The following is a 23523-nucleotide window of genomic DNA, read 5'->3' as shown; positions in this document are numbered from 1 at the left end:
TTATAGTTTATATGTATAGTGTCATTATATAGATATGTTCTAGTCACGGTCTTAGCTTACGCATGTTTCGCGATAAATGCATTTTTTTACATATGTGATGTATTCCCATGCTTTTTGTTCTTGCCTATTGTAAATCGCTCTGGATTAAGAGCGTCTGCTAAATGCCTAAATTGTCTAAATTGTAAATTGTAAAACACCAAAAGGGGTTCCCGCCCAAAATGGGTTAACTGTCCTTTTGCGCAGATCACGCAAACCTCAGCAAAAAGAAAAGGACAATATCGATGGCCTCCAACTGTACGTATCTACCATGCAGATTGGACACAATTACATTTCATTCATAAAATTCAAAAGTGGCCACACAACTGAGTTAATTTATGATTTTATTTCTCATGCACGTGTACAGATACGGTATGTTCCACCCAGTTCAGCCAGGTCAACAATAACATCATTCTTACCTGTAGGAACTGCAGCCTGGCCAGGAGATCAGCCACGTAGCTCCCCAGTGGCTTGAGGGATGGGTAGGACTTGGCTGCCCACATCGCGGGCACTTTGCCCACCAGCATACTGCTGAAGACGTTCTCGAGTTCGGAGGACATCACCACCTGACCCTTCAAAGCCTTGCGCATGTTCACCAGACTGACACACATCACCTGAGTGAGCCTGAAAGCAACATATAAATGGTAAATGGTAAATGGTGCATTTATATAGCTCCTTTATCCAAGGCGCCTTACATAGATTGTGCATTACATTCACCCATTCACACACCGATTGCGGCAGAAGCCATGCAAGGTACCAACCAGCACATCGGGAGCAATTTGGGGTTCAGTGTCTTGCCCAGGGACACTTCGACATGTAGCCAGGAGGAGCCGGGATTCGAACCGCCGACCCATGGATCATTGGACGACCTGCTCTACCTCCTGAGCCACAGTCGCCACAGTCACTTGCTTAGCATACTCTACTACAGTGGTTCCCAAAGTGGGGTCCGGGGACCCCCAGGGGTCCTTCATGGAGTTCCAGGGAGTCCCCAGATAAATGATAGTTTGGAACCAAATGGACCCTTATGGGTCTGTAACTGAGAGTGTACAAATGTATTTGTATTTGTACACTCAGATTGATTGATTGAAATATTTATTAACAGTTTGCAGAATTACAGTACATTTCAAGCACATACTCAATACAAAGGCTGTTAACTGTGAGTGGACGACCCAATTAAGCATTACACTTGTTTACAATAGGGTCCACCATGTTCAATTCATCAAAACATTTAGAGACGTACAAATAGACACTTCTATATAGACAAAGAACAGAACAGGAATTCATCATAATGGAGGTAAAAAGGGAAAAGAAACATATACAGTGAGGGAAAAGGGGGGGGGGGGGGGGGGGATTCAGATTTTACGGAGTTTTAATTAACATTGATTTTACAATATAAATTATATAGAGTACCAGAGATAGAAATGCCATTAAATGGGGGTCTGTAGACTAATATGCATGTCAAACAGGGGGTCCTTGAAATTAAACAGGTTGAGAATCACTGCTAGGCATATTCTTTTCTAATGGGGGTCCGTGGGCTAATTAGTGTCAATTTGGGGGTCCTTGACTTCATGACATAAAAAGGTTTGGGAACCACTGCTCTACCATACAGATTGGGCAAAATTACAAAAGGATTACAGTACCGCTTCCAAGTATAATAACCATGCGTTGAAACCCTGTCACTACCTGTTGAAGCGAATGAGCTCCTGCCTCAGGACGGTGTTCATGGACTCCTCGTAGATCACTGGGTATTTTACCTGTTGAAGCGAATGAGCTCCTGCCTCAGGACGGTGTTCATGGACTCCTCGTAGATCACTGGGTATTTTACCTGTTGAAGCGAATGAGCTCCTGCCTCAGGACGGTGTTCATGGACTCCTCGTAGATCACTGGGTATTTCTCCATCACCATCTGCAGGTCAAAGCCCAGCGGCAGCTTGGACAGGATGTCCTCTGACAGCTCGTCCACCACTTCCTTTAAGACACAAACATCATTTATTTATAATGCTCTATGACAGCGATTTGCAACCTCTAAACGAAAGAAAAGGACACAAAAAGAAAACGACTGCAGTTGATTTGTCTGCATATGCTGTAGACCAGGAGTGGGCAACTTTGACGATGGAGAGGGCCACTATATTTCCACACTCACTCCCTAGGGCCATATATTACTGTCGTAGCAAAAATAGCCGATCTACAAGCTCAAAACGCGTCACGCTGCGACGCGTTTTGAGCTTGTAGATCGGCTATTTTTGCTATCTTCAAATTGAAATCTTAAATTATTTGTTGCTCTTTTTTTAATTGGAATCCTGAAAATTAACATTTTTATGTAATTTCAAATGCCTTTAATTATACTTGTGTTGAGCAATGAGCTACTAATTTAGACTGAAGTAATTACAGCGGGTCATGTTTGCATGTTGTGGAATTGTAACAATAACCAATATTATATCAGTATTCTGACATTAACCTGAGGGCCACATTAAGTGAAGGTGGGGGCCGCATGTGGCCCCCGGGCCGCCAGTTGCCCACCCCTGCTGTAGACCAGTGGTAGGGCCCGCCAGCGAATAGATAGCATCTGGCCAATTATCCTGATTGTCCCACATACAGGATATAGCATCCAAATAGAGAATCTACCCCAAGCTTTTATCCATTATTGAGTGTGACAGGCAGGTGTCTCTTAGCCCTAAACGTCCAGCAGGGGGAGTGGTTTCACCAGGCTAGGTGTCTCTACATAACAAGAAGAGACCTTGAGCTCATATAACATGAAAGAGTTTGTTTATCTTGCAGATGCAAGGTTCTTCTTTCTTTCTTTAGTTTTTACTTTTAGCCCCTCCAATGCCTGGCTTCTGAAATTACGTCATTTGGCAGCCAAGTCTATGCACTTTTAATGTTTGTTCAGGGCAGCAGTTAAACATTGACGACGTGATACATATTGTATCAACATATCAATATAAATTAATCTTGTAACTGATTTTGTTTTATAGACAATAACACTACACTCATGTTCATTACATAGTGGCAGTGAATCTGCAATGAAAGTGACTCTGCCATATATGTGCAGGCTTCTAAAAGTCAAAATGATGCTTCATTTTCCAAAAACTCATGCCCAACGTCACCTCACGTGACAGCCACTGTGGGTACCACTTCACACAAGTGTGATTTTTAATTATCTAAATGTCAAGTGCAACATTCAAGGATGTGGCCTGCACAAATTCATTACACACGCTTTTCTGTCTGCACCTGTTACATTTGATTACACACAATTCTATATGCAATTATGCACCAAATGTCTGTCGCAAGTTCCAGTTCTTAAATTAGCCAAATACTATGTCCCGATGAAGATCCGAATTGATCGAAACGTTGACGACGCAATGAAAATACAGCAGAGTTTTTCAGAGACTCCATTCTCTTTCATAAAGCATTGTCAAAAGACAATTAGATGCTTACCTGAGGGGATTTAGCCCCACCTGTAGACTGTCTAGGCAAAGTCAACAACACTCCATCCAGTAGCTGATTGGTCTCTTGAGTCTCTTTAGTTATGTCAGCGTTGCTATGAAGCCCAAACACACTGGGCTCGGCGCTGCTTGGTAGATTGCGTATGTAGTCAACATAGGTCTGGAATAAACAAAAGAAAAGAAAAACATAGTATTTGATCTTATCAGATACTGTAGGGCAGGGGTAGGCTGTAGGCAACATGGGTGCCAACATTGGCGCAGGGGAGGGTGATTGCTGGCACACAAGTATGAGAGAGATGTTTTTTCTTTTCAAATTAAATATTCAAAAAAGTTAAATTAAGTCCCCTCACAAAGGGCCTGGGCCATGGCTCAGTGGTCCAGGCACCTTGGCTGGTAATCCAGTCTGGCAGTGTGCCGCGGGTTCGACTCCCGATCCCGACGGCCCTTACTGCATGTCTTCCCCCCATCTCTCTCCCCATTTCCTGTCAGCCTACTGTCTGTCCCTCCATACAAAAAAATTAAATAAAAGGCGAAAGCCACAAAAAAAAAACATTAAAAAAAAAAGGTCCCCTCACAAATTACATCTTGCACATAATTCTACATTCATTCAAACTCCTAACTCTGACTGGGAATGGAGTCTGAGATATGGTCCCCCCCATTATTTACCCTATCCCTAACCACACAAAGCCACATAGTGGGATGTCGAATTATGGGCAGTCCCCTGAGAGATAGGTGCTCTGAGGCTAATGATCATTACATCCTGATGTGAAAGAAAATATTTCTAAAGAAGGTTGTTATAGCCTATGGACAATCAAAAGGAAATATTTCCTTTAACTTGATGTTGATATAGCACGCTGACTAACACGAAAATGAAAACACATGTCAAAAACTTTGCCGACCCCTGCTGTAGGATGCCTATGTAGTCACTCACAAGTTTTGTTGTCAACAATGACGGACAAAGTACATTTACTTGAGTACTGCAACTACTGCACTCAAGTAAACAAATGTAGTATATCTGTGATCTGTACTTTTACTACTTTACTTGAATAGTTGTATATTTGGATACTTGCAGTACATAATATAAAATATGATGACGGTGCATATGCTGTATGCAGCAATAGGGGCCTTGATCATACCTGGTAGGGACTGTGAGAAGGGACATAATACATGTCTTCCTCACTCAGGCAGTAACGCTCCTGTTCAATCAGCTCCTGACTGTAGAAGATTGACAGCAGGGACAGCAGCAGACGCCTGTCCTTGTCATCGGTTACCCTGCCACCATAGTTGCACTCGCCTAAGATAAGAGTTGAGGAGAATAATTATGAAAAAATAAATAAAATGAACGTGAGGGATAAAAGTCTACCCGAAAATCGTCCCTGGAGAAAGGAACAAAATTCAAAATGTATAACTGGTGCAGTGACATTGACTTCATTATTCGGGTATGTCTGAAGCATATTTTACTGAGCATGTGATAATAGCCAATTTTTTCTGCAAAAATAGGCAAATATTGCAACGTGACGGGTTGCCAGCTTGTAGATCGGCCTATTTCCGGCAAAGAGGTTTGGTGTAGGGAGGAAAAAGGGTTAATAAATAGTCTTACCGGTTAGGTAAGTGAGGGCCTCCAGTGGAATGTCCTCATACTCATCCAGGAACATCAGAATCTGCCTCATACTGATCCTCAGGTCAGACTCATTAAACTCATAGGGGATATTCCAACCTACACACAAAACAGAAAACACATTGCTACTGTACGGTGTGACTCTGTACGGGTCTAGCCGTCTATTAGAGGGTCTTTCTGTCTGTCCGTCTCAGATCAGGTGCTAATCTCGCAAAACCGCTAGCTAGACAGAGCGTGCTAAATTTAGGAACCAAATGGAGCCTTATTGGGTCTGTAACTCAGAGTGTACAAAAGGAGACAAATAGGTAACGTTTATATTTTGTACACTATCAGAGTTTAAATTACTCTGAGGATTTTATAATGTAGAATGGGATCCCAGTCAAATGGCGGTCTTTGGTGTAATGCAGTGATTCTCAGCCCTTTAAATGTCAAGGCCAGTTTGGTTTCATTAGGACATGGACCACCACCATTTCATATGATGTTTTATTCCTGGCACCCCAATCTACACTGTACAATCCACAGTGTTAATCTAACTCTGCGAGTGTACAAATGTACACTTATGTACTCTGAGTTACAGGGCCCTTAAGGGCCCATTTGGTTCATAATTATACTTCATCAAGCTGGGGACCCCCTACAACCCCCAGGGTCCCCAGACCCCACCTTTGAGAATACATCTGCCTCACCCAGAGGTCCAAAGTTCCTCCTCTCCTGTACCAGAGCGTGAAAGAAGGTGAGCCCAAACAGCAGCTTCTGCCATACGACTTGTTTCTTGGAGCCGCAGAAGAAGGCAGGGTTGGAGATGGGGTCGCTCAGATAGGAACGCAGCAGGTTGGCTCTCATTCCTCTGGGAGGCTCGTTGGTCATCTTCACTCCGTTCTGCAGGATGCTGACTGGGAACTTGTCCGATGGATAACTGGTCAGCCACAATCTGAGAAGAGGCATTATTTCAGTGGGTCCCAACACTCTCTGGATCCAGAGATTGAAAATCTCTAAAGTGTATGCGGGGGGTGCACCTATCTGACCACTAAACACAGGAGCGGTGTTAAGCGGTCAGTAGGGTGGGCCACGTGCATTTTCACTGCACGTTTTGATCAATTAATCGATTGTGTTCCGGCTTGGATCGATTGAACTAGCGTAGTATACTTTATGTTCATAGTTTTCAAAGTTTTAAAGAAAAGAATGATTTTGAGTGGTGTAAACCACTCCTACAACTGGCTTTGTTAGTCTGTCTGTCTGTCTGTCTGTCTGTCTGTCTGTCTGTCTGTCTGTCTGTCTGTGCTCAAAAAATGAGCATGGTTGCTACGGTCACCCAGTTCACCCGGGTGTGATTTAATTACGTCAGAGCTGATTTCATTACGTCAGAGCTGATCAGGCTATATAATACCTTACACCACTCAGTTCACACGGGTGTGATTTTTATTTTTTACATAGCCTACTTAGTTACATAATTTTATATAATAGATATTTAATATTATCAATAAAATCTTGGTGTCTTGTCAATTCTTTAGAGGCCCGATTGCATTATGCTGACATTCTCTTTTGTCATACAGTATGTGTTATTCAGTAATTCCTTCTTCCTTATCCGGCACTGACCTGAAGCTGGGATGGGTGTTCTCTGGGGTGATCGTCTCCTCACAGATCCTCTCTAGTGTGGGCATCCAGCTGCTGGCCAGGTGACAGTTTTGCAGTAACACCCAGGTGCCCTTTTGGAGGGCACTCTCTATCATGCGGGCCGCTATGGGCCCCTGGTCCTGCCCAAGGGAGATGGTCTGGATCTTACTGCCACCCATATCCAAGTCATCAGCAAACTTCAGCAGGCCTGAAGGAACAATTCATTCACTCATTTTTGCAAGAGCAAATCATCGCTGTTGGGTGGAAACCTTGTATATCAAAAAATACATTATTTCGAAAAAAGTGAAAATAGCTGATCTACATGCTCACATGCTATAAGGAACAGCAATGTCCCTATGTCCTAACCTATGTGACTATGTCAGCTTAGAGTACCAGTAGGGGCAAAAGTGGCGCTGTTGTACCAGAAACAGAGAGAGAGATAGTGTTATTGCCTGCTAATGAGAGAGAGAGAGAGGGGGGGGGGGGGTTGCACCACTCAGTTCACACAGGTGTGATTTTTACTATTGCACTTTTGTATGATGAAGTAGGGCATCAATTTACAGACAAAAATAAGATAATAAAAAAGTGTATATATGGACTTAAATATGAAACAAGGTTTCTGCCCGGAAGCAACGAAATGCGTCAAAGTCTATTGTACGATGCAATTTAAGAGAGACGTTTAGTCTGACAAATCACCTGCTGTTGGATCAGATCCCGGCGACAGCACAAAGATCAGAGGAGAGCAGCAGTTGGAGTCGTTATAACTTCCTGCCAGGTCAAAGGTGGGCGGCTCGACGTAGGCACGCCCCATGTTGTCCACTATGAACTCCTGCACTGCCGGCACCAGCTTGTCTGGCCTGAAGCATCTCAGCACCACCAGGCGGTCCATCCCCACCAACGTCCTCCACTGGTCCGGCAGCTGCTCCTCGTGGGGCTTTCCCGAATCGTAGATCTCCTTCCATGCGGAGATGTTGTCTCGGACGTGCCCGAAGAGCCCAGCCAGGTTGGGGAGGCTGGAGGCCCTGACGATCTCTGACCAGGATTTGTCGGAGAGCCACTCCGGGGCGGGGTTGGGGTGAGGGTTATCCAAAGCGATGCCTCCGGTGAGCAGGAAGCGCCAAACCTGGTCGTCCACCTGGCCCTTGCCTCGCATGATGCCAACAGTTAGCAGCAGGGAAAAGAGAACCTTGTCCTTCTCGAAGAGCGAGCGGCAGATGTTGTTGTAGATGCTGAGGGTGAAGTGCTCGACAACGTTGCCAATCCTCTCGGCCAAGTCAACGCTCTTCGCACTCTGAGCGATGGACTGCACATAGAGGTTGATAAACCAGGTGAGCGAGTACTGGTACATAGGCTCAATGTTGGCCAAATCGGAAATGCAGAAGAACAGGATGGACGAGTGTTGAGCCACGGGACGGTAACCCATGCGGGTGACGTCGATCTCCTCCTCGGTGACACTGGTGATTTTTTGTTTCTCCGAGATCTCTTCGGACAGGACCTTGGAGGAGGACAGGAACTGAATTGCCGTCTCATCTTCCAGTATGTTCCCCTCGCAGGAGGAGAGCACTTGAAGGATCTTATCTTCAATCTCCTTCAACTGCTCGTTGTTGGCGGCACTCTCCAGAATGAGCTGGTTCTTCTTCTCTTCTAGCTCAGGTTTCTCCTTGGCAGCTACAATGCCCAGCAGCTGGTCCTCCAAGCCCTGGGGGGTGATCATGAAGTTCAGCAGGCAGACTTTGATAGCCACTTCTGGGAGGTAGTGAGGGTTCCGCAGGCCGGTGGTCATGTACAACAAAAAGTCCTTGGAGTACTCCACAACGTTGTCCCCGAGCTTGATACACTCCACACCTTGCTGCTTGAAGGTCTGCTTCAACAACACAGGATCCAGCACGGCATCCAGTTCTTCCCCGACATTCTCCAAGAGAACCGGGGTTCCAAACTGGATGCAGTTCTCCAGTGTTCTCATGTAGTTGCTGTCTGAGAGCTTGATGACCACTAGCTTGTTGGCCCTCTCCATGTTCCTGATCCACTTGTTGGCCTGACGCTGGGGGTCAATTATCAGTGGCCACCGACGGGAGTTGGACACAATGATGCCGTTGTCTGTGGAGAAAGAGTCCACGGGAAGCCCAGCGATCTGCCATTGCCTGACAGACACCTGGTTTCCCAGGGTGCTGCTGAGGGTGAAGTCCTCAGAACATGGTATTTGTTTCTCTCGGCACAGGATGTGCCACTCCCGCTGGCACTCCACACGATAGTCAACTGAAAAGGCCCCGAGATAGGACACAATGCCAGAGGAGAGGAGCACGTCACCGGTCAGGTTGGCGTATCTAGACAGGACACACAGACAGACATGGAGCCTATGAGGTTAGAGCACTGTTCCCCAAACAGTGGCTCGGGACCCATGTTTGGGTCGTGGATACATTTTTATGGGTTGCGAGTAATTAAATATCCCCCTTTGGGCTCCTACATAATCAAATCACACCTGTGTGAAGTGAGGAGTGCTCTTATACATCGTCTCATTCCGGCCAATCACAATTTGCATCCTCACCTTCGTCCTCAATGTTTGTGCACACACACACACACACACACACACACACACACACACACACACACACACACACACACACACACACACACACACACACACACACACACACACACACACACACACACACACACACACACACACACACACACACACACACACACACACACACACACACACACCCTGTAATTATAGATTAACACACACCTTATTCCCAGCAGGTCTGCAGCCTTTGTCCACCTGTCCTTCTCTCCTCCCAGCCCTCCAATCAGCTGCTCTGCTCTGACCAGCTTCTGGGAGCACACTTCAATGTTCCCCTCCAGCTCTCTCTTCTTGCTCTTCGTGGCCTCCAACGTGTGGTTCAGGCTCTGCAGTCGCTCCTCCACCTGCTTCAACTCGGCTCTCTTCACGGCCAGCATGTCCATCTGGGCGGCGAGCTCGGCCTCGGCCTGCCTGAGCCTCTCCTCCTTGGGGGCCACGACCTTGACCACTCGTTCGTACACCTCCATCGCTCTCACCCACTTACAGAGGCCCTCGCAGGCCGAGGACACGGTCTTGATGACAGACGGTTGAAAGTCGGGGTGCTCGATGAACCGCTCTCTGATTCTCTTGATGGAGGCGGCGGGGATGTTGTCTTTGTCGTATGCCTTGAGACCTTCCAAAAATTTCATGTCCCCCAAGAGCTTCTTAGAGGGGCCCCAATAGTCCTCGATCATCTTGCCTGAAGCACAAACATATTTATTTTTTTAAAGGTAGGGCAAGGGATATTCTTTTATTAAAATAAGTATTAAAGGCCAGGACCACTAGGCCAGCGGTCCGAGGTTCCAAATCTGTGTCACAAATCTATTTATTAAAGATGTGGAGAGACAGAGAGACCCTATAGCAGAAACACTGAAAGAAACACTATAGTAATGAGCATCAGAATATAGTGCTTTAAAGATTTTTACCTTTAAATGCGTCTTTATTTGTACTGTATGTGAGCATACTTCTCCAATATTCAAAAGATCGTACCTGAGCCTCTGGGATCAGGTTTTCTCTCAGGTTTGATGCCCTTCATGACGCAGATCGACTCCATAACAAGCTTGACCAAACCCGGGGGGTTGGTCATGGACTTGACCACTGTGATGTCTGCAGGTTTCAGGGTGTTCAGAGCCTCCAGGGCCGCCTCCAGAGCGGGCATGGCCTCGGCTAGATCCCCCTCACACTCATCCTGAACACAACCAGCACACAGCCCCTTCATTTAGGAATAACTACACTCATCCTGAACACAGCCCCTTCATTTAGGAATAACTACACTCATCCTGAACACAACCCCTTCATTTAGGAATAACTACACTCATCCTGAACACAACCAGCACACAGCCCCTTCATTTAGGAATAACTACACTCATCCTGAACACAGCCAGCACACAGCCCCTTCATTTAGGAATAACTACACTCATCCTGAACACAACCAGCTCACAGCCCCTTCATTTAAGAATAACTACACTCATCCTGAACACAACCAGCACACAGCCCCTTCATTTAGGAATAACTACACTCATCCTGAACACAGCCCCTTCATTTAGGAATAACTACACTCATCCTGAACACAATCAGCACACAGCCCATTCATTTAGGAATAACTACACTCATCCTGAACACAGCCCCTTCATTTAGGAATAACTACACTCATCCTGAACACAGCCCCTTCATTTAGGAATAACTACACTCATCCTGAACACAACCCCTTCATTTAGGAATAACTACACTCATCCTGAACACAACCCCTTCATTTAGGAATAACTACACTCATCCTGAACACAACCCCTTCATTTAGGAATAACTACACTCATCCTGAACACAGCCCCTTCATTTAGGAATAACTACACTCATCCTGAACACAGCCCCTTCATTTAGGAATAACTACACTCATCCTGAACACAGCCCCTTCATTTAGGAATAACTACACTCATCCTGAACACAATCAGCACACAGCCCCTTCATTTAGGAATAACTACACTCATCCTGAACACAGCCCCTTCATTTAGGAATAACTACACTCATCCTGAACACAACCCCTTCATTTAGGAATAACTACACTCATCCTGAACACAACCCCTTCATTTAGGAATAACTACACTCATCCTGAACACAACCCCTTCATTTAGGAATAACTACACTCATCCTGAACACAGCCCCTTCATTTAGGAATAACTACACTCATCCTGAACACAGCCCCTTCATTTAGGAATAACTACACTCATCCTGAACACAATCAGCACGCAGCCCCTTCATTTAGGAATAATTATGCTACTGCCTGAGGTCCATAAACACACAGCTATGATCGACATCATTTTGTACTTAAGTTTAAAGTATCAATACCAAAATGAAGAAATACCTTCGTTACAAGTCCAGTATTCCAAATTTACTTGAGTAAAAGTACAAAAGTATTGGTATCACATTAAAGTACTAAAGTACTCATTATGCATGAAATTTCACATTTCACAAGTTTTCAAATCAACATTGTGTTCATAGTTGGTGTGATCCACTTGACTTGATTTTTCAAACTATAGTTAAAGTGCTTGGTGTGAATGGCCATTAAATGTACTGATGTTACTTTCCACCACTGCCGACATGTTATTGATCCGAAAACAATGTCTAATGTACCTTTATAGCTTTGGCTGCGGCAGCCGCCTCATTGGCCACTTGCTCATCGGCAGACACCAGCTCCTTCTTGGCGTCCACCTCCACCGTCTCCTTCTCCACCTTCAGCATCATCTCATCCGTCTGGGCCGACGTCCGGATGAGCTCCGGCTGCAGGGCGGTCAGCTCCTGCTGCATCACTGACACCTGTGGACGGGATTCCATGGGTTCACCCATTAAAACCAGGAAAGCATCTGTGTCATTTTAGATTTTACCTATACCTGTATACATAGCCAGTTAATGTTCTTTTTTCAGGAAATGAAAAATACAAGTTTTTCAGGAAATGAAGAAAAACTTGTATTTTTAAAGCAAAAGCACCGATACCAGTGTTGTGATCTCATGTTGTGTTTATAGCTATCTAGCTATATATCTCGTGTTGTGTTTATAGCAGACTCCTCACTCAAATGTGCACTTGCAGTTTGGGCAACTGAAAAGCAAACTCCACATGCCCCAACATTTTATTTACCTGCCATTATCCAGAAAGTAAATTTCAGCCTGAAAGTACTCTATCGATCAATTAACTGCTTCACCCTTCAGGTCAGGAAAAGAATCCTCTCACAACTAATTCTCCCAATATTAGACTATGCTGACATTGTTTACCAAAATACCTCCGATATACACCTCTATCCCCTCAACGTAAAATATAACGATCTCTGCAGATTTATATTGAGGTGTCCCTATATGACCCACCATTGTACCATGTATGAGTCCCTCAACTGGCTAACACCAAAAGCTCTCATTGGCTACTATTTATCTTTAAATGCATATACTTTAATTACCCGGAATATCTAAAACAATATCTATGTCCCTTCAGCTCACCATACAACCTGAGGTACACTATCCTTACCTTATAGTCCCCACCAACATCAGAAAAGAAGTCGGTGCTTTTAAATTTAAAGCTCCTGTCGACTGGAACAATCTCCCCAGTCCTTCAATATTTTTAAAGTGTCTATCATTACTCATCTTCAAACACCATGCTCCTGTTTCTAAATGTCTCTGATTGTTCTGATTGTTCTCTCTGTCTCTTACTATACTTCAACCTGCTAAGGTGCATGTGCATGTTTGTACTCTGTGTATTCATCAACAATGTTGTTAATGCAGGATATCGCATTAGCATGTCTGTTATGGTGCTCGGCCTGTTGTTTGGCTTCCGGTAAAGATGTAAGATGTAAAGAACTTACGTTCATCATCTTTACATCTTTACATACTTGTATCAACTATCATTACATGACTATATTGATTTATTGATAACATGTTGCGGGTGATTAGGTGGGGTGGGAGCGGCTAGTTTTAGGAGAGCTTTGTTGTTTGTTTTGTCCGCGGTTATGTACCGGTATGGCGGTATGTATGAATGTACTTGTTGTTTTGTACTGTATTTGCTGTATGTTGCTGGACCCCCTCGAAAACGAGATGATACATCTCAAGGGGATATCCTTTTCTCAATAAAGGTTCATATAGTGTCAACCCCTTACCCCTGTGTCGGATCGGTGGCATATTCACCGATACCGATATGACCCGATATGACAAATAAGGGCCGATCCGATACTTTTCCCGATACCGATACAGTATCGGGACATCTCTAGTTTTTAACCAACACACAGAAGTAAAGGGTGTTCAATAGCAATCATTCATAAAAAATAAAAAAAATCTAAAACTTGACAAATGGAGTGGTTTCTGACGGACAGCGACAATATTATGTTCATGTGCAAGGCGCTTTATCACGTTCACCCTGGTTGAGCACCGGCCAACCAACTCCCTCCCCACACTGTCAAGGATCCAGGGAATACTGTAGGTCACTGTCCTAGCTATATACTGAAAAGGATGGTCAAGCGGCATCACCTGAGAAGCAGCAAACTCAAGTTTCTGCAGGCCAACAAGGTAGCGGCTCCTCATGGTGTTGACCTCAGTCCTCTTGGCGTTGAGCAGAGCCTTGAAGGTGAGGATGAGCTCCAGGTAGGAGGTGGGGGTCACGTAGTTGTGTCTCCTCAGCCTGCAGGAATACCTCTCAGAAAGGTCCCTGACACTGGTGTGGAATGTCTTACACATCTCCACCACCCTGAGGATCATAACAACAAATATGCAGTACATTACTACATGAAATCACGCACGCACGCACGCACGCACGCACGCACGCACGCACGCACGCACGCACGCACACACACACACACACACACACACACACACACACACACACACACACACACACACACACACACACACACACACACACACACACACACACACACACACAAATCTCATGTACACTTACCTGCTACCTTTTACGCTGTGTATAAATGTGGATATCTCTGAGTTCTCCCTTGACTTTATTACTGTTCTGCACACTGTCACAATGAAATGTTGTTCATGGACCCCAGGTAAAACATCTGCTGCAATGCTACAGCTAACAGGGATCCAAATTAAACAAACAAATCTGCCAAACTAACTTGATCACTAAAGTGCAATCTGTGTCTGTTCTACAACGCTATACGTAGGTAGGTATTAAAATGTCCATCCTTACTGCAGTCTGACATTACTTTCCAGCTCCACATCCTCTAAGAACTTGTGGGCCACCATCTCCAGAGCGTCACTGGGCCAAGCCTGGAACCAGTCAATGGTGCAGCAGTTGATGAGGGACGGGAACATCCTGAGGCGGTTCCTGAACGCATCACCGATGGGACTCATAGCTGTTGACAGCAGTGTTCATTTTTACAGCAATTTTTTTATAGTTTAGTCATAACCTTTTGAATAAAATTTAGTTTTAGTCATATCTTAGTCATCTGAAAAGTTGATTTTGACGACAAGATTTATTTTGGCAGGCCTTAACCCATTTTGGGCGGGAACCCCTTTTGGTGTTAGCATTATGTTATGCTTTAGCTATTGAAAAATAGCAGATCTACAAGCTCAAGCTCATAACGACTGACACAGAAACAGCTTTTTCAGAAAACTGTCTGAAAATCTGATCTCAGGTCAAAATGGGTTAAGTGGCGTCGTAATGGCTGATTTTACACTTGCATGCATGGGGTTGCATGCTGAACATAGCCGATCTACAAACTCATAACACAAAATAATGTACTATGAGCATGTAGATTGCTATTTTTCAATAGCCAAAGTATAAAATAAGTGACACAGATGTTATCCCAGTTGGTCAAAAAAAACATGACTGTCTTATAGTAGTACATTCTCTCTTCTGGAAAAGTTCAGAAAACTCACCAAGCACAATGTGAAGGTTGGCCCTGACGCGGTCGATGAAAAAACTGTACATGGACAGTGGAGTGGCGTCGTCCATCTTCTTGCCCCCGACCCGGGCGATGCTCTGCACCTTCTCCACGATGTCGGCGCGCTCGTCGGCCGGGAAGATGTTGGGGACGTCGCCCGTGTTCAGTAGCATGTTGACGTCCTCCACCATGGCCTCGTCCTTCACCTGACTGTCACTGAACAGGAACACCAGACGCTGGCCCTCCATGCCCGCCTTGAGCATCACACGCTTCAGGTCCTCACGCCACTCCGCCCTGCCGCAGTTCCAAGGTTATTATAGTTAACTAACTAATGAAAAAAAACATTTCCATTAACTGAACTAAATAAAAACTATAATAAAAAAACACACCTGTGTGAAATGAGGGGCGCACTAATCATCGTACATCATCATCAAGAATGGTGGTCCCTTATTGGCCAAGGGTGGCCACCAACATACATTTGCCGATTTGCTCAGACACATACTGTATGACGTAAATTCTCCATTCATTGTCAATGGCATTTGATGTTTGTGTTCAGACAGAATCTACACTATAGCTGTTTATAGGAGGGGCTAGCGCCCCTCAAAAACTAAAACGATAACTAACTGAAACTGAACTAGTACAAAACTAACTAAAACGAACTGAAATTATAGGCAAAATGCCCTTAGTTTTAGTTTATCTCATTACCAACAGTAACTGCATATATGTTTTTAATGGTATCTTTTGTTTTTATTACACTCTGACCTTTTTGAATCCTGCGCCTGACAAATAACCCAAAGTATGAAAAAAACTAAAACTAACACTAAAACTAATAAAAAAGACTAAGCGTAAAAAATATAATAATAATAAGCAATAAGCAAACCCGCTTTAAAAACAAATTAAAACTAACTGAATTAGAAAAAAGAAAAAAAAGTCCAAACTAACTAAAACTAAACTATAATGAGAAATCCCAAACTATTATAACCTTGCATAGTTCTTGGTCAGCTCGATCTGGAAGAGGTCGTAGTCGTTGATGAAGGCGGCCAGCTTAGTGGCGCTCCGGCGGCCAGAGCCGCCGATGCCCACCAGCAGCAGGTGGCCGTTGTCTTGCTTCAGCACGCGGCAGATGCGGGAGACGTGCTCGATGGCGAACTTGAACATGACGAGGGACATGGGCGCCTTGCTGCAGTTGTTGAACTCGTCCAGGTAGTGTTCCATCGCTTCCTGCAGGGCGTGCAGGTCCGTGATCTCATCGTAGGCCTTGGCGTCGGTGTCGGGCTTGGCGTAGTCGCCAAAGAACAAGCTACGGATGTTCTCGTCTACCACCTTGCCGTCTGGGCTGAGATGGCACAACAGCTGGGCGAACGTGATGGGAGACGGGTACAGAAATAAAACCACGGGCCAATTGTGTCCCAGTCTGATCTTTAAAACTGACACAATGTGCACAATGATATTTGAAGGTCAGATCGGATTTGTGTATTCAGACATCGTCAGCCTTTCTTGTTGTAATTACGATGTAATTACATAGGTGTGAGCCATGCATAATTCGTATCCTACCCTACGACAGTGTTGGACGCATTGTCAGCTTATACTGTAGACCGGCTATTTAGACACCATTGTACAATGAAGTATAAATCAGGCTTCCCTTTTTAAGACTTGATAGATAAACCCAATCTGACTCCAATCTGGATATGTCAAAAATCACATTAGGTCTGCCAGTCTGAACATAGCTTAATCCAACAGGTGTGTTTTTTGAGTGGTGCAACCACTCCAAGGAACAGCAATGTCCGTGTTCACCACCTATGTGACTCGTGTTAATGTGTGTGACTCATGTGTGACTCATGAGTACCAGTAGGGGCGCTGTTGTGGCAGGAACAGAGACAGAGAGATGCACTGTTGCCTGCTAATGAGAGAGAGAGAGAGAGGGGGGGGGGTATTTGCACCACTCAGTTCACACGGGTGTGATTTTATTATCATACCTTATCAATGCTCTCCTTAAAGAAGGACAGTGTTCTCCCTTTGACGATGTTGAAGAAAGTGTCCCTGTCCTCAGGACTGATGAGACGGTCATAGAACACCCGGTACACCTCATGGATCCACAGACGGATCAACTTGTCTGCCTCCTGATCGCACAAGCACAAACAATACATTTCAAACACAAATGCAATCGAATTGAGTCAAACGTGTGTTCTGTGTTGTCCAAGCTCACCTGCATGTGTGTGTGCGGAGCCAGAAGGACACCGCGGATCACTCTGGAAAAGTCCCTCAGGTTGAAGATGTAGTGGGACTTGGACGGGGTGGGGAGGAAAGTGTCCATGGTGTCCTTATAGACAGCCATGGTGGCCTGCACCATGATTTTACCCAGTCTAGAGAGAGAGAAACATTTATTCTCCAGGACACACTTTCTGGTTAAATATAAATGTCACTGTATTTATTATACATTAAAACCTTGGTTTTAAAGATGGCGTAAGTGATGTTTTAAGTCTCTCCAGGTTTTTAATTAAGAGAAAATAACTGTTCATGTCGGGATACCAATTTTATCCAATCAGGAATTAGAACTCCACAAAGAGCATGCATCAGGTTAAATTATCCATTTTAGCTAACACTGACCAACTTTAACATTCCTTTTCCGCCTCATGGGAATCTGGCAATTTTCTTTATGCTACAAACTTACAAAACTATCCACTATCTAAGGCAGCCTTGCTGACAAGAATTGGATATGAAACAACCAAGGCACATGAATGCTGTTGAAGCCAATACTTTTGAAACAATTCTCCATAAGCAAGTCACATGCTTACAAACTTCTAAACTGTGTCTCATACATAATGTAAAAAAAGCCAAGACGTTGTTGCAGTTTGATGAAACCTCAAATAAAAATGTCTTTCTCCAATGAGGAAACATCTTGGCGATTGTGTTAGAGCAGGTTATGAGTTACCTGTAGAAGGAAGTGTCAAAGCCCTTGCTGAAGTGCCAGTCGGTGATGGAGGTGAATATTTTGCTCAGCGTTTCATCGTCAAAGGAATCAATAGAGATGATGTTCAGGTGACGAGTGAAGCGGCCTAGAATTCCCATCAGTTTGTCAGAAACTTCACACTAATCCATAATAATAACATTAACTATACAATAACATTAACCTTCCATTAACCTTACAGTAGTAAAGTACTTATACCCCAGCATCTGTATTCTAGATAAAACCTTCGCAGATAATAGTTGACTCCGGTCAACCAAGTGTAAGGTTTAAAGGGGATAACAATACCTGTAATGCTATTCCTCCCACCCCCAGGGGGCCCCATAGCAGACAACAACAGCACGTCCACTATGTCCTGTTTGGAGTTGTCCTTCCTGTCGTACCAGTGGTGGTGGTCAATCCACTGTCTCAGCAGCTCAATGGGAGGCTGAGCCCCATAGACTTCTTTTGCTGGCATGTTCAGGTCATCTGCATTGGGAGAGTTATGTACAGTTGGGTGCCACTGATATTGTCCCTTATCATTTGACCCATTTAGGCCTGACCTCAAAATTTAAAAAAATCCAATTTAAAAAATAGCAGACCTACAAGCTCGTAGCGCGCCACTCGGTGGCGCGCTACGAGCTTGTAGATCTGCTATTTTTCAATAGCTAAATTATAACAATGTTCCCGCCCAAAATGGGTTAACTGTCCTTTTGCGCAGATCACGCAAACCTCAGCAAAAAGTAAAGGACAATATCGATGGCCTCCAACTGTATGAAAGGGTAGTGCACATAGTATCTAAATAGGCAACAACTGCAGATGCAAGACAAGGAGCCAGCTAGGTGGATGAAGTGTGTACAACTTATCCAAAGCATATGATCAGCCCTACCAACATAGATGATGCATTTCTTCCCCATGGGAGGCCCAAACATGCCCTTTCTCCTGCGATCCAGCTTGGCCATGATGATGTCCTGGGTGTGGTGAGCGGACGTGCGGGCAGAGAAGTTGATGCAGATGGGAGTGTAACGCTCTTTGGGGAGTTTCATCAAGAAGCTGTTGTTCATGACCGACTTGCCGGTGCCAGTCGGCCCCACAAACAGCACAGGAACCTCATGCGTCAGGTACGTATGCAGGAAGAACAGCTGACGCGCCGTCTCTGTGGTGGGGATGATGAGATCTGACACCTGGCGAGGACAGACAAGGATTAATATGGCGACAAAATGATAGCAAAATTCTATCATTTTTTCTTTCTTTGAGCCATTATATATATATATATATATATATATATCTCTCTCAAATAGGGGCCCATGGTCTAATGTTTATCAAACTGTCCAAACTATCCTTGAATTAAAAAGGTTCAGAGTCACTGCTCTATAGAAGCCATGACTTCTGGAACAGAAGCGAGCTTACATTGGCTCCAGGTGGTATGATGCTCTCCTCCTTTGAGATTGATTCCGTCCATGTGTTCCACTGTCCTCGTCCTTGCTTGTAGAAGTAGTAGTCATAGACAGTGCCTACAGAACAATGAGGATATAGTTGCTGATAAGTAAAAGTGTAATAAATGATCGTTTTTTAATGACGCGTGCGTGCGTGCACAATTTCTTGTGAATGGAATACTCATTTTCCATCCATATAGACCTCCATTTATTTATTGTTTATGTCACCTTTTGTAACCTTTGTAACCCAGAAGTGACCATATTTGGACGAGAGGCTGGAGGTGGGGAGAAGCATTGCTCCGCCTCCATCACTGTGGTATTCTATGGTCGCAGCTTGTCAGTTACAATGTAGCTACGCCCTAAAGCATGCCCTGCTTTTTCATCTATTTTACTCTAAATTGGATCATAACTTACTAAATTAACAGATAGAACCATTAGATAGAATGCCAGTTTAAGACAATGCCATATTGGCTACATTTTATTCAGGCCAGAAGCTTTACATTTGGGTATAACAAATGAAGACATGCGACACGAATACATGCGAGAAATGATTATGAAGACATAATAAATTAGAATTAGCCAAGAAGACCTCTCTCGGGGAAGATGTTGCTCTTGGTCAGTCTGACACTTTTTGGCCGAGGGTGCTGGTCGTCCATGCCCATAATCAGCGCACGGTAGAAGGCGTCAAACTTCTTACGGCCGTCTCCGCTGATGGTCCCGCCTAGAGTCCACACGACAGCGAATAGGAACAAGCCCTGCAGCCACATGGTGACCTGTTGACTGGACATGGCCCCTCCGCCACCGTCTCCTGACACAGCGATTTCATCTAGACATGGACAGGAACATCAACATGGTGAAAAAAGGACAATTGAGTGAGTTTTTATATTTTGACACTTGCTTTGTCAATGTAAACATATGTTTTCTCATTCCAATAAAGCTTCTTTGAATTGAATTTAATTTAATGCACACTGACAAACCATACTGTACTGTATCTGATAATTAAACTTTTACCCTGGTGTCCCTGGCAAAAATATATCTATAAGGTCACAAGTAACGTCTAGCATTGCGACGTGTTGTGAGCTTTATAGATGGCCAGTTCTGCTGTGCAACACCATCCCATAACAAAGTATAAAATAGGGCTGAAGTGGTTTTAACTATACAGTCTTACTGACCAAGCAGACAGGAATAAAGCCTCATCAAACTGTAGGCCAGGTGGATGGCCGATGTCTGCACCAGGAAGCGACACTCGCTGGCAACAAAGTCCAGGCAGGGCTGAACCAGCCAATTAAACAGGTCCACAATCTGTAACACAGAAGACAGCAGCTACATGATCATGTATTACTTCACATATCATATAGACAGTAAAAGGGCAAGAATAATAACTATGAAGATAACTATAACCATATTGATGTGAGATGCCACACTGATGAATGATAACGTTCTGTAGTGTAAACATGTTGAACGTGATGCCCCGCAATTTTGGATGGGTTTTGATTGGCTGTCAGTGTTTTTATTGTTCAGCAAATCAAACGTAATCCCAGCGGTACTGTTGTCAAGGTATGTGCGTGCGTGTGTGTGTGTGTGTGTGTGTGTGTGTGTGTGTGTGTGTGTGTGTGTGTGTGTGTGTGTGTGTGTGTGTGTGTGTGTGTGTGTCTATGTGTGCGTGTGCGTGTGTGTGTGTGTGTGTGTGTGTGTGTGTGTGTGTGTGTGTGTGTGTGTGTGTGTGTGTGTGTGTGTGTGTGTGTGTGCGCGTGTGTGTGTGTGCACGTGCGTGTGTGTGTGTGTGTGTGTGTGTGTGTGCATGCGTGCATGGCATGCACTCACCAGCTCTCTGTGTTCAGCATTCAGGTTTTCAGGCAGTGTGTCCATATAGGAGTCTCTTAGAGGAGTCCAGCCTAGTTGGTGAGGCTCCATGTAGATCATACCACACCTTCATCGCATATATTAATACACACTCACTTCAACAAACAAACCAACGGAACACTCAAATACGCAGCCACAGATGCTAATTCTGTACTACAGTAACAGGTACATGAAAAAATTAAATAACTAATAATCTTGAGGGCAGGGGTGGCCTAAGGGTTAGAGGAGTGCCCTTGTTGCCGAAAGGTTGCCGGTTTGATTCCCCGGATGAGCAGGAAAAATCTGGGTGGGGAAGTGATTGTCATCACTCACCCAACACCGCTGAAGTGCCCTTGAGCAAGGCACTGAACCCCCAAATGCTCCCCCTGGAGCTGCTTAGTGGCCAACAGTATAAGACTGTGGTTGTACTGGTCAGCTCCCAGGTTTTAGTGTGTGCGTGCGTGCGTGCGTGTGTTTCTATGTGTGCAGGGCATTTCTGAAAATGAGCACCTGTGCTCAGCTACTTCCCTGGGTAAATAAAAATAAGTAGAAATGTTTGTGCTCCGTGATTCTGGTGTGTAGAGCTAATCTCAAACCATACATACACCAACACTTTTATATATACTGATATTGATTAACTGAATTAATGCAATTCATGTTCATGTTTGTAATATGTCACCTGTTGTGTGTGGACCCCAGGAAGACTAGCTGACTGTCATGGCATCAGCTAATGGGGATCCTTTTCAAATAAACAAATAAATACTCCTGTACCTGCTGACAGTAGCTGGCGAGGCTTGCTCCAGGTCAGCCGGCTCAAAGATCAGACTCATCTTGGAACTCATCTGAATGATCTCACCACTCATCAGGCACAGCTGGCAAGGAACGCCAAGAGAAATCATTAAGCGTTAGTAAGCATGGCACACAAACGCATTAGCAAATACATTACAGTACATTAGATGTTGGGCAAAATGGTGCCATGGACATAAATGCATGGTGGACGAAACCTTCTTGTTGTCGTCCAGCACGGTGTTCATGTTCTCGATCCAGACGGCATCGATGGGTCCGTCAAAGAGGATCCACCGGCGGTTGTCTGAGGTGGAGGTGGCCTGTTCCCTGAAGGAGGTGGCCAGGACGCCGTCGGACCACTCATGACTGACCGGGTCAGAGCAGCCGTACAGCTGACCCATAGTAATGGCCTTGGGGTTGATGATGCAGTAGTCCACTGCAAACTCCTCCATCAGGCCGGCTGGGTGGAAGGAATGAGTGGAATGAGTCTGAAGATTGACAACTTTCAACTCATAGCGTCCCTTTGGCACGAAATAGTCGATCTACAAGCTCACAATATGTACTTTTGAGAGCTTGTAGTTGGCTATTTTCGTTATTTGTCGTATGATGTAAATGGTTGCTATCGGGTGGAAACTTTGGATGTCTAAAACCGTTCCTTGTTTATTTGTTTCATGCGGTGCTTTGTAGCTTGTATGAGCTTGTAGATCTACAATTTCAGAACGTTTGTGTGACACTTGTATGTATGTATGATCAAATAGGGCGTTAATTTATGGAAAAGGTTTCTACCCGACAGCAACAAATGGGGTGGTTCATTTATAATCTGTCACAAAATGGTGTCGCTTGCCAACAAGATCATTTCATTTCATTTTTTTAAGATACATTTTTTGGGCATTTTAATTTTTGTATGCCTTTATTGATAGTACATTAGGTAGACTGTAAACAGGGAGAGCGAGATGGAGAGTGACGCACAGAAAAGGTTGTCGGGATCGGGACTTGAACCCGTGACACGCTGTCAGGCTACATTGGTGCCCGGACCACTAAGGCCAGGGGTCCCGGCCAACAAGAACAGCTCTGGTTGGCATACCTTCGAAAAGGTCTCGAAGGGCGCCGGCAAGTACTTTATAAGCAGAGGTCTTTCCCCCGAGAGGTTCTCCAACTATCATGAAGCCATGTCGCACCAGCATCATCTCGTACACCTGCACACAAAGACGTACAGTATATTCATATCTATGCAGAGAGTCAGCTTCTGCAACCAGTTATACAGCTGCTGAAGTATAACTGGTTGCAGAAGAGAGGCTTTTTGCCCTCTGGGAGGCACACTAGTCTAGAACAGGGGTTCTCAACCCGTGGGTCGCGACCCCTC

At 44.7% G+C, this 23523-nt stretch overlaps 1 protein-coding gene across 1 annotated transcript in view; it reads right to left on the bottom strand.

The window, feature by feature from the left end:
- dnah3 (dynein axonemal heavy chain 3) overlaps positions 1 to 23523 on the bottom strand; it is a gene marked incomplete at its 5' end in the record, with an annotated part of 48798 nt that overhangs the window by 4306 nt on the left and 20969 nt on the right. Inside the window, 27 exons of the mRNA XM_079510737.1 lie at positions 456 to 660; positions 1862 to 2004; positions 3474 to 3641; positions 4618 to 4775; positions 5082 to 5198; positions 5783 to 6027; positions 6693 to 6918; positions 7407 to 9034; positions 9460 to 9973; positions 10264 to 10462; positions 11902 to 12084; positions 13777 to 13993; positions 14456 to 14621; positions 15148 to 15446; positions 16135 to 16505; positions 17129 to 17272; positions 17359 to 17515; positions 18085 to 18208; positions 18406 to 18585; positions 18986 to 19280; positions 19507 to 19610; positions 20122 to 20358; positions 20705 to 20834; positions 21357 to 21462; positions 22146 to 22246; positions 22379 to 22620; positions 23245 to 23356. Coding sequence (XP_079366863.1) covers positions 456 to 660; positions 1862 to 2004; positions 3474 to 3641; positions 4618 to 4775; positions 5082 to 5198; positions 5783 to 6027; positions 6693 to 6918; positions 7407 to 9034; positions 9460 to 9973; positions 10264 to 10462; positions 11902 to 12084; positions 13777 to 13993; positions 14456 to 14621; positions 15148 to 15446; positions 16135 to 16505; positions 17129 to 17272; positions 17359 to 17515; positions 18085 to 18208; positions 18406 to 18585; positions 18986 to 19280; positions 19507 to 19610; positions 20122 to 20358; positions 20705 to 20834; positions 21357 to 21462; positions 22146 to 22246; positions 22379 to 22620; positions 23245 to 23356 — 6771 coding nt within the window. The remainder of the gene's footprint in view (positions 1 to 455; positions 661 to 1861; positions 2005 to 3473; positions 3642 to 4617; positions 4776 to 5081; positions 5199 to 5782; positions 6028 to 6692; positions 6919 to 7406; positions 9035 to 9459; positions 9974 to 10263; positions 10463 to 11901; positions 12085 to 13776; positions 13994 to 14455; positions 14622 to 15147; positions 15447 to 16134; positions 16506 to 17128; positions 17273 to 17358; positions 17516 to 18084; positions 18209 to 18405; positions 18586 to 18985; positions 19281 to 19506; positions 19611 to 20121; positions 20359 to 20704; positions 20835 to 21356; positions 21463 to 22145; positions 22247 to 22378; positions 22621 to 23244; positions 23357 to 23523) is intronic.

This window comes from Electrona antarctica (genome assembly GCF_951216825.1).
Source record: "Electrona antarctica genome assembly, chromosome: 9".
Lineage (NCBI taxonomy): Eukaryota > Metazoa > Chordata > Actinopteri > Myctophiformes > Myctophidae > Electrona > Electrona antarctica.
This window is presented reverse-complemented; position numbering and strand designations above follow the sequence as displayed.